At 36.3% G+C, this 16,726-nt stretch overlaps 1 protein-coding gene across 1 annotated transcript; it reads left to right on the top strand.

Moving 5' to 3' along the window:
• The first annotated feature begins 1,181 nt into the window (after nucleotides 1–1,181).
• Nucleotides 1,182–16,153, top strand: LOC100890949 (DNA-binding protein RFX6). The gene is made up of 18 exons (XM_030982754.1): nucleotides 1,182–1,855; nucleotides 3,543–3,727; nucleotides 4,307–4,430; nucleotides 5,143–5,204; nucleotides 5,878–5,955; nucleotides 7,413–7,440; nucleotides 7,981–8,085; nucleotides 8,715–8,792; nucleotides 9,619–9,732; nucleotides 10,100–10,149; nucleotides 10,398–10,498; nucleotides 11,150–11,208; nucleotides 11,920–12,049; nucleotides 12,375–12,469; nucleotides 13,200–13,323; nucleotides 14,045–14,167; nucleotides 14,678–14,785; nucleotides 15,322–16,153. Exons 1-18 carry the CDS (start codon nucleotides 1,820–1,822, stop codon nucleotides 15,990–15,992), a joined length of 2,271 nt encoding a protein of 756 aa, XP_030838614.1. The 5' UTR covers nucleotides 1,182–1,819; the 3' UTR covers nucleotides 15,993–16,153.
• The last annotated feature ends 573 nt before the right edge of the window (nucleotides 16,154–16,726 follow it).

The following is a 16,726-nucleotide window of genomic DNA, read 5'->3' as shown; positions in this document are numbered from 1 at the left end:
GAAACAGTGCAGTGACCATTAAAAGGGTGCTGTTTCCTTTTTATTTATCTATTTTTTCTTCTGGTAAGACCATACTTGCTTTTCTATCTATAGTCGAATCGTGTCTTGCAATATCGCATTTCTCTACAAGTGTACAATTCCATATTCTTACACTTTGTGCTTCACAAATTTCCGATGTGAAACGTGTGAGAAAATTTAGTGTCTTTTGTTTTTTAATAGATCAGTGAAACATAACTTCAGCTGCAGTGAATATTTAAAGGAAAACTAACCCCAAAGAATAAGTGCAGGTATTCTGAACAACGAGATGAACTCCTGCCTTTTGATGAACAATCAATTTTACAAACGTGTACAAGAGATATATTAATGCAAATTTCTTGGCATTATGTAATGCCATTTAGCCTGACATGGGCGCAGCCATTTTTTTGAAAATGTGACGTACTAAGCGGAGTTAATAGGGACTTTTAGATTTGCGTGGACTGATAGGTGTGACGTCCATTCAAGGCAGTGCATTAAAAGGACGTCGATCGTAGCAATCACCATTGTCTTCGTGCGAATCTAAAAGTCCCTATTAATGTGTCATGCACCAAGCTTTAAATGGAAAGACTTTTTAATTCAATACCGAAACCTTTACTCTTCAATGAGGGAAAATCATAGCCGAGAAGGTAAAAATTACATTTGGTAAAAAATATATAGTAGGGTAACTCATTTGTTTAGAAATATTAGAATATAGCGGTAGAAAAATCTATTTTATTTATGCGAAACCTTCACCCCAAAACGGCTCCAACTTGGTTATACACAAAAAAGGACAATTGTAAAATAGACCACCCCTCAAAAAAACAAACCTCAAAAAATTATGATAATAACAACAATTACAATAATAATAAAATCATGAAAGCTGCGCATGCTATCCGAATACATTTCAGCCAGCTTCCCCCCCTCCCCCACCACATGGATTGGTGGTAACGTGAATCAACATCCCTAAGCTCCATCTTCTAAGCACCTGCATGGCGCAAGAATGTAGATCTGGGAGTATTTTAAAATGATTTTGTGGTTTGGTTTTGTGTCACCATGTGCAACTATCTGCGATGTCAAGCACACATGATGACGTAATACCTTCTAGTTTAATTTGTCAGTCTTTCGATCACTGCCTTCCCTAACTTTCCCCTTGTGTACGCAGCTTAATCACCTTCATCAAATATTGATAATGCCCTAATGAATTTTCACGTGGCACCACTTCAAGACCACACAATGACTTGGGGATAATTCAAGTCACACTCTTGCTAGTTCACAGATTAAATCTTATTTTATACTCATTGCCATTGATCTTCTTTTGCAGTCACTGATCTCATTTTAGAGAGCGAAATCCAAAGAAATAAGGTAGGGCATGAAAACGTAAGAACTCGACCTGTTGCAGCCTCTGAGTTAGACCGTTCGCCGTGAACATACCAAGTAAAGATTTCAGGTTTATTTTTGCGTTCAGTACGAGAGAGGTCCACGATTACTGCCAGGAGGTTTGGCAAGACTTTGTTATCGAGAGTAAGCTTTCAACTAAAACCTAGAAACAGTAATCAAGAAAATATACTTGTATAGCGTCAAGTAATTTTGTTTAAAGCCATTGGAATCTGAGATTTTTCGCCGCTTTTGATTGCAACGGGTTCCCCTTCTATGAGATTCTCTGGTCGACAACATTTATACGGTTATTGAAAAAAAAACAACAGTTTCTTCAATTAAATAGACCTATCTTCATGAACCGACGACTGCCTTGCCTTTTCGAGATACATTTGGGTCTTTGTAACAAGAAAAGGACCACGAGGAATTGATGTTCATATCGTCTTTAAAAGATCGTTTAATAAAGGTAAGATCATTTTTTAACGATTTCTTTTTGAAAGAGTCGTAAAGAATTTGTGATTTTGGCGATTCTACGTGCTTATAAGATATCAATAAAGTTATACAAACATTTGGCAATTTAGTTCCACCGACATAAGACTGTTAATATACATGTATGACTTTATCGTGATTTTGTAGTGTTGTTCGCTATATCCATTTAAAAAGTATGTTTAGATTTATTCGTGCTTGTCCTCTTTCCTTGCAAGTGTACCTGTCCTGTGAATGCATACAGTATCAGTTCTGTGCTGCAATGTTGAATGAGAACTTTATCAAATCAACTCAACTCAACCAAATATTTATCGTATGCTTGTATTATATCGTTCATATTTTGACTGCCAATTGTACCAAAGAAAATGAAAGGAATGACCTATAAATTCTCAATTTTATACTAATATTTTCAAGGTGATAGTTCTTGTTTGGTAGGCCTATTAATATAGAATATGAGAAAATAATGAAGTAAAAAGGAAAGCACAAATGATCACAGATTTGAAAAAGACAAGTTTATAGTGGAGCATATCCTTCAACCGGCGGAGGCTCCTCTAGTCGACTCGAAGCTTGCTCGAGATTTGTCAAACATAACGAAAATAGCAAGTGATTGTCATTTATACAGATAGCATGGATTACTGCTAATAAATTTGAATACATAATACGCATAAACAGGTATATTGCGTCTCATCGAGTTGGCATTTGGAAAATTTCTTTTGAATATAGGGCCAGGCAGATGTTAAATGTTTTAGTCTAGACAATGAATGGAGAGGCCTGTTGGGTTTATGCATGTAGTTGTTTCTTGTATGTGAGCAAATGTGACCTGCCTTTTCACCTGCTCCATGTAACGTGTCATAAATTTGCATGTTATGCATGTGCAAGGTGTAAAAAAACAACCATTTTGATTGTTAATAACTCAAAAAGTTAATACTCGTACAGCACCGAGGTTTGCACATTTATTCTAAAGCTGGCGGATATCTTGATTATTTCAAGTAAGTTTTATAACATTTATTTGAATACTATTCTTTATATATTGGTAAAAATCTTGAATTATATTTCGCCTCTCTGAAAATTCAAGGCAACAGAACTGTGCGTATGTAAACACAAATGCGATTTTTCGTGGCAGCTGAAATTCCAGAGTGCCCCTTTCAATGCATAGTCATGAATCATTAATGGCACTGGATAAAACAAGATGGTAGAAATGGCATGTGTGATGCACAATGTTATTTTTTTTTGACTTTCAATTAATTCCTGATACACAAACATTTTATGGTCTTCATTCGGCAAAAACTGAAAATGTCATTGAAAACCCAAAGTAATAATTTGAAAACAAGATTATTTGAAGAAAAATAAAATCACAAAAAACATTCCCACACCAATTTGACGTCTTTCTACTTTACAATGTAAAAATTGTCATCTGACACAAGTTGTACATTTTGAGTAATTAACAATCAAACCCAGCATTCAAAATTGTAAAAAAAAGTATATCAACTTTTACATTGATATTCATATTGATTAATTTGCATGGTTTATTTCCACACAGGCACTCGACTAAAAGTAAGCGTGACCTCTTTCTGGCCTATTGTAATGCTATCACATTCCTCTTTTTTCTCGATTCATTTGGTGCAGTTTATAACATGCTTTTTGCTTTATTTCCTTATTTTATGAAGGACGAAATGTCTAAACCAAATTCACCAGAAGAGGAACATATTGGGGAGAACGAAGTCTCGGGCTCCAAGCAGCCACAGGACAAAGAAGAGGAGAGTAAAAACCACGCCCAGTTCTCGGGGTCGGAGGAGCCTGTGGAGGCGGTGGATAGCACGAAACACATGCAGCTTGTCGTAACGTTGAAATGGTACGTTTTTTAATTGCTATCAGTTACAATATTTTGAAGGCCAATGGTCGTAATGTGTAAAATACCATTACATTTTAATTATCCAATGATGAAATCATTTTCAGAAATCCTTTGAGCGTCTTTATCTAATATTTATGATCTAGGCTTATCAAAAGGTTGCTCCTATATTTCAAATGATGGACCATCACCAGGTGATGGTGATGGTAATGGTGATGATAATGATAAGATAAATTAATATGTAGAATTACTTTTTTAATCACATTGAATTACAAATGAGAAAAGTATTTTAAACCACTTGTGATGAGTTAAAAGACGAGGTCAAAGATAGTCGGTTAGTTGTGATGGTGTTTTCCTAGGGCTTTTGGAGGAAATTCCTTCTCTACCCCTTATATTGCGAATTTTATTCTGAGAGGGACATAGACAGAGAGAGACAGAGAGAGAGATAGAGAGAGAGAGAGGGGGGGGGAGGGGATATTTCACATGACGTTTTAAAAGTCGAACCCAAATCCTGTACATAGAACTTAAGCCCACAATATACATTTTGTAATTCAAAAGGTTCATAATATTTCCCCCTTGCAGGTTGTCTGGTAACTATGAGCGTTCCGATGGGGTTTGTGTGCCTCGCTGTGTACTCTATACGCACTATCTCGATTTCTGTAAGAAACATGACTTTTCACCTTCTAGTGCTGCAACCTTTGGAAAGGTAGTAAACACAGTTCCTTTCTCTATGATAATAATAATGATAATGATAAGTTTTAGGTATTTGAAAAGTAGTATTTCGAAATGTTCAAGATTCCAATGCTATTATTTCTTCCTCGTACTACTTGGATAATGATAGACAAAACAAATGTAGGTTGTGATTCTGTTCACCATCGTTGATAACTCTCGCTAAATACGGGCGGGGGTAGGTTCATTAATCTATCTCTGTTTGGTGCCTGGTATAAATTTATGCATTATGTTCATTTATGCTAATGTTTGTTATTCCGACACATTTACTGAGCTTTATCTACATTTCAAATATAGTTTGTCTTTACAGGTAATAGCTTTAAGAAGTCACATAGCACATTGTCAGAGGTTAGCACAATTTTAAGTGAAAAGGAACCTTACCACTAACCCGTTTTAGCCGAGTATATACAATGAACATACAATGATTAAACAATCCTTTACCTTGGTATACTATGTGAACACGACCGCAATGACATTACAGAGATCAACCGAATGCAATCTCTATAACCTTGTCCTTAACTTCGTCTTTAACTTCGTCTTTGTCCGTCAGCTATAGTCAAATGTGCAAATACGTACTTGATTTTGATAGGCAATACAAAAGCTTAGGCCATTCAGCGGATTTCTCGAAAGTCTTTGCAATCGTGTAATATTCCACTGATATAATGCTTTCACGCGTTATGTGTATGTAGGTTATTCGGCAGAAATTTCCCAAGCTTACTACCAGGCGTCTTGGTACTAGAGGTCAATCAAAGTAAGTAACCTACACCTTTATAATAGGCCATTTTCGTAATCTAACCAAATTTATGCAACTTTATGCAATTTATGTTATTTTATTTACCTGTTACGAATGAATGTATCTCAATACTTTGAAAGAATACTTAGTGTAAATCCATACAAAATTGTATCTACAGCTATCATACTATAATCTTCCAAACACCATTTCTAATTAAGCTCTTAAAGCCATTCTATATTCGAAGCTAAGAGGACACCTTTTTTTTGTTTTTTTTTGTCTCGAAATTTGGAAATTTGACATTTGCTCAGTTGAGGGGGGTAAGGTCACCTTTTTTAAGTCGGTCGTGGGAATATTTAAAAAAAAAAAAAATCTAAAGGGGGGGGGGGTTTAGGTTTTTTTAGGGGGGTTTACAAACATTAAATTACCAAGGGGGGGGGGGTTAACCCCCAAACCCCACCCCCCCCCTCCCCCCTGCGTACGGGCCTGTTCGAAGCACTACAGCAAAATCCATTCTAGCGCCATCTCAGGTCAGATGTAGCAGTATGGTCCCGTAACTCGCTGCGTCCCAAGCTGCGTTGGTTCTCGCATCGCGTGCAAGTTGATTATGAGATAGCGTTGTGCAACAAAATATACACAAAAAATTCAACAATTCAGTATCGCTTTAAGAGGTCTTATTATTTCTATCTTCCAGGTACCACTATTATGGAATCAGCATCAAAAGGACTTCTATCTACTATCATTCAGTCTACTCGGGTCCTGGACTTACAAGGTATAATAACAGATGTGGGTATACAGTCGACAGGACACTAATGCCCTTTTGCAAGACTAATCTACATTTGCCACTCCATACCCCGGAGAAAAATGGGGACCTGGTAGGATTACAGAAGCCTTTGTTATAGAAATTGCCATATAGCCCTCCTGATGACCAAATGTTAGGAATACTCCCCAGGGAAAGGATATGGTGCACACTGTGCGTGAATGAATCCAATGAATGGGGTAATAATAATATTTGTAAAGCGCTCAGAGATTGTACATATCACTAAGTGCTATTTTAATCCAAATTTGCTATTAATATTATAGTATGACAAGCGGGCTATCTCGAAATTTTAAGAGTTAGTATCACAACACGAGTCGATATATATGTAGGATCTAACTGTTATTTAATCAATTTATGGTTGGACCTTGAATACTTGACAATTTTGTATGGCTCATAGGTTAGACGGTCACGATCCTGTTGCCTCAACTGAAATTGTGTATAAACTGTAACTATATATTTTTTGTCCATGAACGTGAGGATTAGCATTATACTGCACTGTCCCCATCAGTGGAACAGATCCAATGATTCCACAGATATGTATCTGAAAGACGGGAGCTACAGCTTTCAAGCACTTCGCTTCTTTATCACGATTATTAATTTGTCCGATTCAACTTTTTAGTGTAGCTTTTTTAATTATGGAGCTGAAATAAGTTGAAATGAAATAGAAAAAAGAGGAAATTGGTTAGACCCTAATTTCCATGATAGTCATTTTATTGTTTGTTTGTTTGTTTTGTTTTATTTCCACTTTTTCATATCAATACAAAGAAACATACAAATAAATATGATGAATAACATGTAAGTTTGACAAAATTTGTTTCTAGTTAAAATAAAAGTTTCATACAAAAGGAAAAAGCAGGAGACCACATGTCGTAAGCGTAAATGCTTGAACATGACCGTGGCCTCTGCCGAGTTAACAAAATAAAAGAACAACCCATGCAACTGCATTGTATTCAATGTTAAATAAGATATAATTGAAGTGATTAAAAGTGAAAAAGTGATTAAAAGTGAGCATGGCTGAATTAATTTTGAGCGAAAATAACAAAACAAATTTAGTGAAATATTTCGTGTTGAGAAGTGCATTTGTGCAAGGTGCAAAAATTTAGCTTGGTGGAATAAAAAGAGACTAATACCGTGATATTAATTGTGTGTTGGTTTCAGTAACGGGTGATAGTATTAAAATAAAATGTATGCTAAATTATGTTAGTAGGAATTGTAGAGCATTCAAATGTCTTTTCTTGAAATACTTTTATGCAGCGTAGACCTAAAACCCTTTGATGTAATAATTATGAGGTTTAATGATATCTAAATTTAATAAAAAAAGAAAAAAATATTTCGTCAAACATAATTGTACTGAATATAATAACGCTTCAGAATAAATGATAATGCAAAAGAAATCTTATTTCTTCCAGATTTTCGGAAAAGAAACCGAAGATGGAGGTAAGTACAAAAAAGTAGTAGCATTTCGTTCAAAAAATGAATTCTTAGATAATTTGTGAGGGGAAAATGGTCCAGTCTATATGAAATGACGTGAAAACAATAGTAAGAAATAGGCTAAATCACAACTACCCTCGCCCTTGAGAAAACAAAAATAATTGAGTGTCATACAAAAAACAAAAATAATTGAGTGTCATACAAAAAAAAATGTGAAGCAAGGCAATACTTGTTAAAAAGCGATTGTTGTTCCACAATTTCCGGCAAATACTTCAATATAAGATGATACAGTGGTTCCCATGTATGCTCCTACCCATGGGTACCCAGTAGGATGCGAAAGTCCATGCAGGTTGATCAGTATTATGAGCGTCTGTTTAATATCGCCCGGTTTTAACGCTCCCCATGGAGTGGAGAATGGAGAATGTGCTTACATTGTATGCGGGGGGGGGGGGGGGGGGGGGCTCATTCGATGTAAAGAGCTTAGAGATCTCGTCGGAGTATTAAGCGCTAATTAACCCAAAATATTATCATTTTCTTATTATTAAGGGATCAAACAAGAAGTTCTCTCTTAGCTCCAAGACAGGAACCCTACTCCCAGAGTACCCGGATGCAAAAAACCTTGTTCTCCCTCCAGAAGTACCATGCGAAAAGGTAAGAATCTAAAATGATTTTAAACCGATTGGGTTTACTTTTTCATTCCATTCTAGCGATGAAAATGTATTTCCAGTTATTATGATTTAAGCTTGGACCACTTTCCTTTTGATATTGTTATCAGTACATTTAGTATATCTTTTTGTCATGCCGCTGTTCGTTGTACATATTACGATGTGCAAGGAACTCGTCTTTAGTCCCATGGGGGACACAGAGAAAACGAATTATCATATTGAAACGGGAAATGCATATTTTCAATGCAAATCAGTGTTTAAAACAGCTCATTGTATATTTTTATATGATTGAAAAGTCAAAAGAACAATACAAAACTAAAGACAAGAATACTGAAATGCCTATAATGAGTGTTTTTTTAAAAGTATTTACTATCCCAAAACTGATTGGAAACTGAAGCAAATTCCTACAAAGTAATATCTATAGCACACCGTAAAGATATAATTCTTCCCCAAGTCACATACCTACTACTCCGATCTCCTTTTCCCACATTTTACCGTTCTTATTTGCATGTATATTTCTGATTCCCCGTTGGTTCTCTTTTTCCTTATATGTACATTTGAGATGTCAAGTAACTGTTTTTAATACTTCATTTAACTATCATGTTCTGACCGTAGGTGGAGATATTCATACTGATGTACCGAACTCACTCGCAACGACTGCTAGATGTAATCGTTTCGAATAACTTTGATGAGGTCGGTACAATAAGAAGTTGATTAAATGTCTGTTGCATGAATTCATATATGAAATAGGTTTACTTCATAGAAATGTGTATTCATATGAATGTAGGAAATCCATTTCATATAAAAATCCATTTCATATAAAATGACCTTATATTTTGTATTGGCATCACGCTGCAGAGAGCGTTTTTGTACTTTTCATTATTTTGCGCGATGATAATTGTATGTTTTTGAAATATTTTGAATACTACAAACATTATACAAAGTACTAGTGAGCCAATGAGCCAATGTTTTCTGCCTATAGAAATGTGAACATGGTGTAAGTTCTGCAGTTTAATATTCTCTTATCTAAATGTGTAGCTGGTCTAATCCTTTATTACCAACGTTTGTCGTTTTACCGTTATAATATCAAGAGCTCTCAAACAAGAGAGCCGTACTACTTCATTTCCATGAACTTGATTTATACTTGAATAGTATGACCGTCGTTGACAAATCCATTGCTTTTCAGAGCTAAGGCAAGTGTAAGTTCTGCAGTTTAATATTCCCTTATCTAAATGTGTAGCTGGTCTAAATCCTTTATCATCAACGTTTGTCGTTTTGACCGTTGTAATTTTACATGAGTAGTACTACTTCATTTCTACATACGTTAATTTATACTTGAATGGTATGACCATCATCGACAAATCCATTGCCTCTCAGAGCTACACAACATGTAGGAAAGTGAACGTTTAACTTAAGGCTTTTTTAGGTATGACGCGACAAAACAGCTGCAGTTTTTATCTTTGGAATGATTGTAATCATTAGACTTTGCTTCCCTTTAATCATACTTCATTTTATTTAGGTTCAGAATTTTCTTCTTCATTTCTGGCAAGGCCTGCCTCCTCACCTCTCTTGTCTACTGACGTATGACGTCATCCTTGATGTCATAATTCTGTGTGATTCGGTTCTTTACAAGGTATTTTTTACATGTATCCCGTCGGGCCTTTAGTAATCAATGAGGATTTCGTAGTAAACAATTGGGAAAAGATGTGCCGTTTCTTTATGGAATCGCTCCATCCCTCCCCTCCCCCAATGAGCCTGTCAAAACATACTGAGCCTGGAATTAGTTTTTTCCCACCATAAATACGCATTTCAACGTAAATATCATTTATGTATATTTATTTTGTGTTTAAACTGCGTAACCATCATCAATTAATTGCATTTAGCCTAGCTATTCCCATGTAATATCTTTTGTTAGAAATTCTTATTTTTTCGCACATTTTCTGCTTTTGAAATAAAATCATTCTTTACCCACATTTTCTGTTTTTCTAATATTCTTTTAGGTTCTTAACGACGTGCTGATCCCTGCAGCCATTCAAGATATTCCTGAAAGGTTTGTGAAAAGATTTTCCTCTTTAACATCTTATCCGGTTTAGTGAAAAGTGGTACTTAATCATAATATATTAAACAGCCAAATGATAACTCAAGAGCGCGTTAGTTTAAGTTGGTTTAGTTTAGAGACATGTAGCGCTAAGTCCCATTGATGTACATTGTGTTACAAAATTGATGCGCATCTGATTATTGACAAAATGAGAAAAACCATGGATGATAAATTGTTGATCTTGATTATTTAATCCTTAGCCTCTCGAATGAGATAAGATTATTTGCGAGGAAGCTGCCGGTCTGGCTTGAGATGTCTTTAGACCAGATCCCAGCGGAAGTAAAGAGAAGAAAGTTGAAAGGTAAGTCTCGGGTAATTCCTAATTTTATTTGTTTATTTCTGTTATAATGTATTCCACTTACATGACATTCCTCTCTTGATCTGTGTTGTACAATCGTCGTAAGGAATCAAGTATGACTAGAGGAGAAAAGATCTACACTGAGTAATACCTTTAAAAAACTACACCTTTGTCAATGATTATCAACTGTCTTTTTATTCTAAAGAACGCTACCGTTACTGATTTCCTCGTTGCTTTGAATAGTATACTTTTATTTATTTTCCTCAATATTTCACATTCTTAAATTTACTAGAATGTGTTAATTCAGAAATAATGATAATTCATTCATAATTCAGAAGGGGTGCTATCAGGTTATCTAAATCAGGTTAGGGAAAAAGACCTTGCAAATTGTAATGTTACCTATCATTTATGACTGATATGTATGCATTAGCGATACGTAAGCCATACGTTTGTCGTTGATTTTCGAAAGTATATTAGTAGCACAAAAGAAGATAACTAAATTATATCAGCCCTAAATAAAATTTACCATCAGCATTATAAAAAGCAGATGTTAACATAAATAAACCTTGTTATGTAGTTATAGCGAAAGATTAATGAACAAAGAAGTTTAAAAGAAGACATTTGAAACCAATATTCCTGATTTTCATACGACAGTGGTTCGAGTCTTCGTTCAGAGTCTTCGGCGCCAGATGTCATTCATTCATCTAGCTCAGGTCAGAAAGTAAAAACCAGGTCTCGATAAACAAAATTAAAAAAAATCATAGTAGTTGATAAAGCGTTTTATCTCAATAAAACGGAGATTTTGCATTGAAAAGCATTGAATTATAGTAACATTTAGTTTAATCTAAATCTGCCTTCATTATTTATTTCACTTACAGGTCATGGCTGTATTTATTTCATACGGTTCCATACTGCAATGAAATGGAAAGTTTATCGATGGTTCTATCTTTTCATAGCCAGGAAGGCTAAAGAATGTGGAAAATTAAGAAGAAAAAAAATTCATCCAGTACCGTTATTGCCTACTTTCTACAAACGTGATTGTGAAATTATTCAAGAGTGATAAAGAGAGTAAAGGAGAGAAAGAAAGGGAGAGAGAGGGCGAAATAGGGAAACGGAGGGAAAATGAAGAGAGTGACCGAGAAAGATAAAGGGAGAGAAAATAAGTGAGAATTGAGAGAGAAAGAACAAAAGGGAGAAGGAAAGAAAGAAAGAAAAGAGAGAGAGAGAGAGAGAGAGAGAGAAAAAAAAGAGAGAGAGAGAGAGAGAGAGAGAGAGAGAGAGAGAGAGAAAAAAGAGAGAGAGAGAGAGAGAGAGAGAGAGAAAGAGAGAAGAGAGAAGTGGAAACAGACATAACCAGACAGACAGACAAAATGATTGCATGTTATTTAATACAAATATCTTTATGTTATTACAACTGTTTTTAGACCGCTCGATCTGTCTTGCTAAGTCATGAATCAATCACAGAGATGTTGAGAGATCTGAAAGAGGTCACTTCACTGACATCCTTCCATCAAGCTGGATTGACAGAAGAACTGAAGACGTCGTCTGTTGAAAGTAAGTTCTCTCAGTCAGGGCTCAAAGCGATTTACCACTATCGCATATCGTAGCGGTTAGTAGCAATCGCGTGAGCACCGTCGAAAGGGGCGCACACGCTTTGCGTTTTGTTTAAGTTGCCCCCAATGAATGAGGATCTCATCAAAATTTTACTATTTTCCCGGTACCCGGACCATTACTGGCATTGTTCCTTTCTTTACGGGAATGGCTAAAATCACGACTCCAATTTCGACCAATCAGATGGCTAGATTTCTAAAGACAGGTATATAATTTTTCAATGAAATTGTTACAATAAGGTCAATCGTAATTATTGTTTATATTTCAGTGCTAGCCGAATTTGAAGCGTTGATGAACAAGCAAGCACCCCTTGAATCGTTTATTGAATGGATCGACTGTGTTATCGATGACCGACTTCTCAAGGTAAAACAGAAGTTTCCGTCCTTTGTATCTCTTTACTTCTCATTACACCTAGTCATTTAAATGTACGAAGCAGCAGGTGTAAACAGGGCGGGACAATGAAAAGAGTCTCATGTGGATATAAATGTAATGGCCATGAGTCTGACCAAATTTGTTATCATTTTGTATTCAATTTTTATTTGTAAAAAAAGAAATGAGAGAACCATCTTGTAACCGAGTGAATCAAACATATGTCACTTTATGATTGTTTCTTTTTTATTTAGACTTTATTAAATAAAGTAGCCCGTGGAGGGCTAAATATTTGTCCTTAAAAAATTGTATTATAAGGGCATGCTAATTTTGTACGAGCTCACGGCGAAAACTGAGCAAATGATAAAAACGGAGATTTAAAAAAAAATGTAGTGAAGGAAAGAAGAAAGAGAGAGAAAAGGGTTCAAAGAATTTAGAGTGATAAGGAGAAAACAGAGGGGATGAGAAAGATAATGAAAGAGGGAGAGAGAAAAAAACGAAAGAGATGGGGGAAATACTGGTTTACCCCAAACTAAAGCGTAAAATATATAAAATGGAATCAAATTTGAAATGCCTTAACTTTTTTGATTGCTTCTATACCCCCAAACAAGTATATAACTGCTGATATTGGACGAACATTATTTATTCATGACCAAGATTTCATCTGTTCTCTATGTAACAAAAGGATCATTACGAAGTATGCTATCTATTTGCTTGTTATCAGGCCTTTGATTCGGACATCGACCCCGCCCAGTTCAACAGTCAGGCCTCGGAGTTCCTCATGAACTGGTCTTTCATCACGGGCAAGCTCATGGCTGAATTCACGATGAGATCTCTGAAAAGTTTTGGTAGCTATTCGCATAGGGTATTACGAATGATAACTGTGACAAGTTAACACTAACGCAGGCATAGATTATTTCATGGAGCTCTGAATAGTGTCCTCCGCTATATTCATGATAGAGATACTACGCACCACATGTATCAAAAGTAGAAATTCGTAAACTGAACACAAATTTATACCATGAAACCAACTTAATGTCTAAAATTGACGATTAAAGTACTTTAAAAATTATTTAAAACAACTCAGTTACCTGAAAAATTAGAGATGAAAATGTTTTCCATGGGAAATGCTTAGGTTTAAAGTCACTGAAGAAATTATTCGAGGCATCATGAAATGATTGTCAAAAAAATCGGGAGCAATATTTCTTTTTCTCTGATGGCTATTTCAGTATATAGCGCCATATTTCTCCATGCCAGTGACATCTTGGTTATCAGTTAATATGAGAATAAATCTACTATCTGTTCTGTTGCATCTTGATGTAGGCTACTGTGACATGGAAGTAAGAAATTCATAATTAAGCTGAATGTTCAATCGTCATAATGTACCCTTGAAAAATAAATTATTTCAAAATAACCCGACTTTTGTTCCTCGTAAAGTACCCTTCGTCTGTGCATAACTATAATGGTTTATATTTTGCTATCGCTGATTTTAAAGTGATTTGAATCACAATAAGAGGCTTTAAAATTTAATGCCAATTTTCTACTCCATCTTCCTGAATCGTAACCCAGGCAAGTTCCACCTGCTTAATTTGATGCTCCAAGAATATGCGCTGCTGACCATTGAGACACAACACGACAAGGCTGTTCATATTGGGTATCAGCGAAACGTCCAGCAGCACATGAAGCAAACAGGTAGCAAATCACTGCCCTCAATCTACCACACTTTCTTTCGAGTAGAGAAAAGTACAATCATACATCCCTCTCACATAAACAAACCTGAGGTACTCGTGGTCCTTACGATATCAATTCCATATTGCCTGTTTTCAAGAGAAGGTTTGGTTCTTGTAAGGCGAAAACATGCTTTGTAAGCCTTCTCATTCTTTTATGTCACATGGGAAGAAATCATAAAAGACTTCTCATCCCGTATCTAGAATCGTTTGGTTTATATGCTGTAAGTCACATATTGTAACTAAGGGATGAATACTGACAATAGGCCTTCTATTGTCTGACTTCCAATTATTTTGAAAGGTGCAGACCTACAAAATGTGTATACAGTACTATGAATGCATTATTATTATTGTCCATTTCTGTGACAGTGGAAATCTGACAATACTCGGGTAATATTGTATCCCCTTCAAATTCAGTAGATACTAATTAGATCTCGGACGTTTTATCTATTTTTTTTTTCATTTGATGACGTAGCCATAATCAGCACCAAGGCGATGGTGAGGTCAACCAATCGGAAGGCGGGGTCTGGTCACGCCCACAAGGCAAAGAAGAGACGACCTAGTACTGCGAACGGGCAAAATGGTGAGCCATTAATAATAATAATAATAATATTTAGCTTTTAGATAGCGCTTACCTCAAATGTCTCTATTAAAGCCCTTTACAAATATACTATTACCCCGGTCATTGGATTAATGCCACAATGCCATTATTTGTCAGCCAAGCTTCATTAGTAACTATAATCAAAATATAGTGTAGGTTATGATGGGAATAGTATAGCTGTATATTAGGAGGAGGTGACGTCTCGTATAGTTTGAACGCGTGAGTAAAGAAAGCGAGAAACATTTAGACACCATGATCTCGTTTTAAAAATATACTAAGCAGAAAAACATACGTGGGCCTGTGAACCACCTCGCTTCCCGAATAGAGGTGAATACCGCCCGAATATTGACAATTTTAAACCATCCTCGGTTTGAAAGCAGTTTGGTGCCGCCCTAATGATATTCAAAATGATACCTTTCAAGATCATTGGTTCGTGACGTGTATTGCATCGTACAAGTCCATCTTCATATGAAATGATATCGAAACCTCCAATAAATACGTTCTGTCCCTTACTTCAGATCCTGACCCTGATCAACACAACAGCCAACATTTTCACAGATCTTCAGATCATATTGAATCAACCAGAAGGACCTCAACCTCCTCTCAAGACTCCAGATGTCAACCTGGTGACAACCCTTCGTATCTTTCTACCTACCCTCCTAACCCCGAGGTGACCACACCAAACAGCAGCTTTGTTCCTCTGTACCAGGGTATACCAGGGCACTCCTATTACAGCGACCCCAACGGTGATCCAGAGACGTCCTACAATATCACCTACCCAAGACAACCTGGCGATCCTTCTCCCAGCCAATACGAACCCCAAGGAGTCTCCTTCCCAGTCGGTTCTTTCAATTATCCACAGACGACATTCCCCAATACCATGCTACCTCCACACCTACCACTTTCTGCCTCTTGGAGCAGCTCGTCAAATACAGCTGGCTATGGTGTCTATACCGACTTGCCTGGCTCGTCAGCTCCGGCCCACTATGGAAACATGACGCATTTTATATCACCTGAGCAGTCACGTGATTATCGGAATTTCAACTTTCCTGGGGTCCAGCCTCCGTTAGATGATAGAGGAAGGATATACGGCTCGTCTGGAATGGTTCCTAATAGGGTGGAACCTGTCGAGGGTCTGTCAAGGAGTCTACCGTTCCCTGGTGAATACCTGCCCATGTACCATCACTGATCACCTGATTAGTCACATGATTATCGAAATATCAACCTTTCCAGGGTTCCAGCTACCGTTAGATGATAGAGGAAGGAGATAAGGTTCGTCCGGGATGGTTCCTAACAGGGTTGATCCTGACGAGCGCCTGTCCAGGAGTCTTTTGTTTATGTTTTGTTTATCAGTTCTGGATAAGGACGGTACCCATCATTTTATTGCCTTGGGATACAAAATAAATCTCTATATTGACGAACTTTTAGTTTCTCTTTGACGATTCAAGAGGTTTTTATATGGACAAGCTTGGGTAAAGCATATCCATTAATTATTATTAATTATTTTGTCAAAAAATGAAGAGGCTACTGTTTTAAAGCAGGATGATTGTTACGTTATTATTGTGCACTTATTCTGATATAGAAAACGACATTTGCTGTTAAAATCATACTCGCGGCCTATAAGCATTATAAGTTCAACACTTATTTTCCGTATATAGTGAGAAAATGGCAACAATGTAAAAAGATATTACAGGAATGTAATGATTGCAGAATCGTGCCATGTGTTTTTTTTCTTCAAGTGTAAATGAAAAAAGTAAACTCTATAATTTTGAATCGATGTATACTAGTAAATCGTTTGTCAACAAGTCTTTCTGTATATTAGTAGGAGACCAGCCTGTAGGTCCCGTGACCAATCTCTGGGAACAAAGGTTTGAAAGTGTTTTTGTGTTCCCTGATGAATACCGAACAATTTTGACTTGGGCT

The sequence above is a fragment of the Strongylocentrotus purpuratus genome, unplaced genomic scaffold (assembly GCF_000002235.5).
Source record: "Strongylocentrotus purpuratus isolate Spur 01 unplaced genomic scaffold, Spur_5.0 spur5_scaffold_13, whole genome shotgun sequence".
Lineage (NCBI taxonomy): Eukaryota > Metazoa > Echinodermata > Echinoidea > Camarodonta > Strongylocentrotidae > Strongylocentrotus > Strongylocentrotus purpuratus.
The sequence above is the reverse complement of the archived record's forward strand: the minus strand, read 5'-3'. Positions and strand labels throughout refer to the sequence as shown.

What these genes read in the sequence shown, in the direction of transcription:
- LOC100890949 (XM_030982754.1), top strand. Translation starts at nt 1,820, where the DNA reads ATGTTCATATCGTCTTTAAAAGATCGTTTAATAAAG. An exon ending in CATTCATTCATCTAGCTCAG is followed by an intron (nt 11,209 to 11,919) that starts GTCAGAAAGTAA and finishes AACTGTTTTTAG; the next exon opens with ACCGCTCGATCTGTCTTGCT. An exon ending in GAGATCTCTGAAAAGTTTTG is followed by an intron (nt 13,324 to 14,044) that starts GTAGCTATTCGC and finishes ATCGTAACCCAG; the next exon opens with GCAAGTTCCACCTGCTTAAT.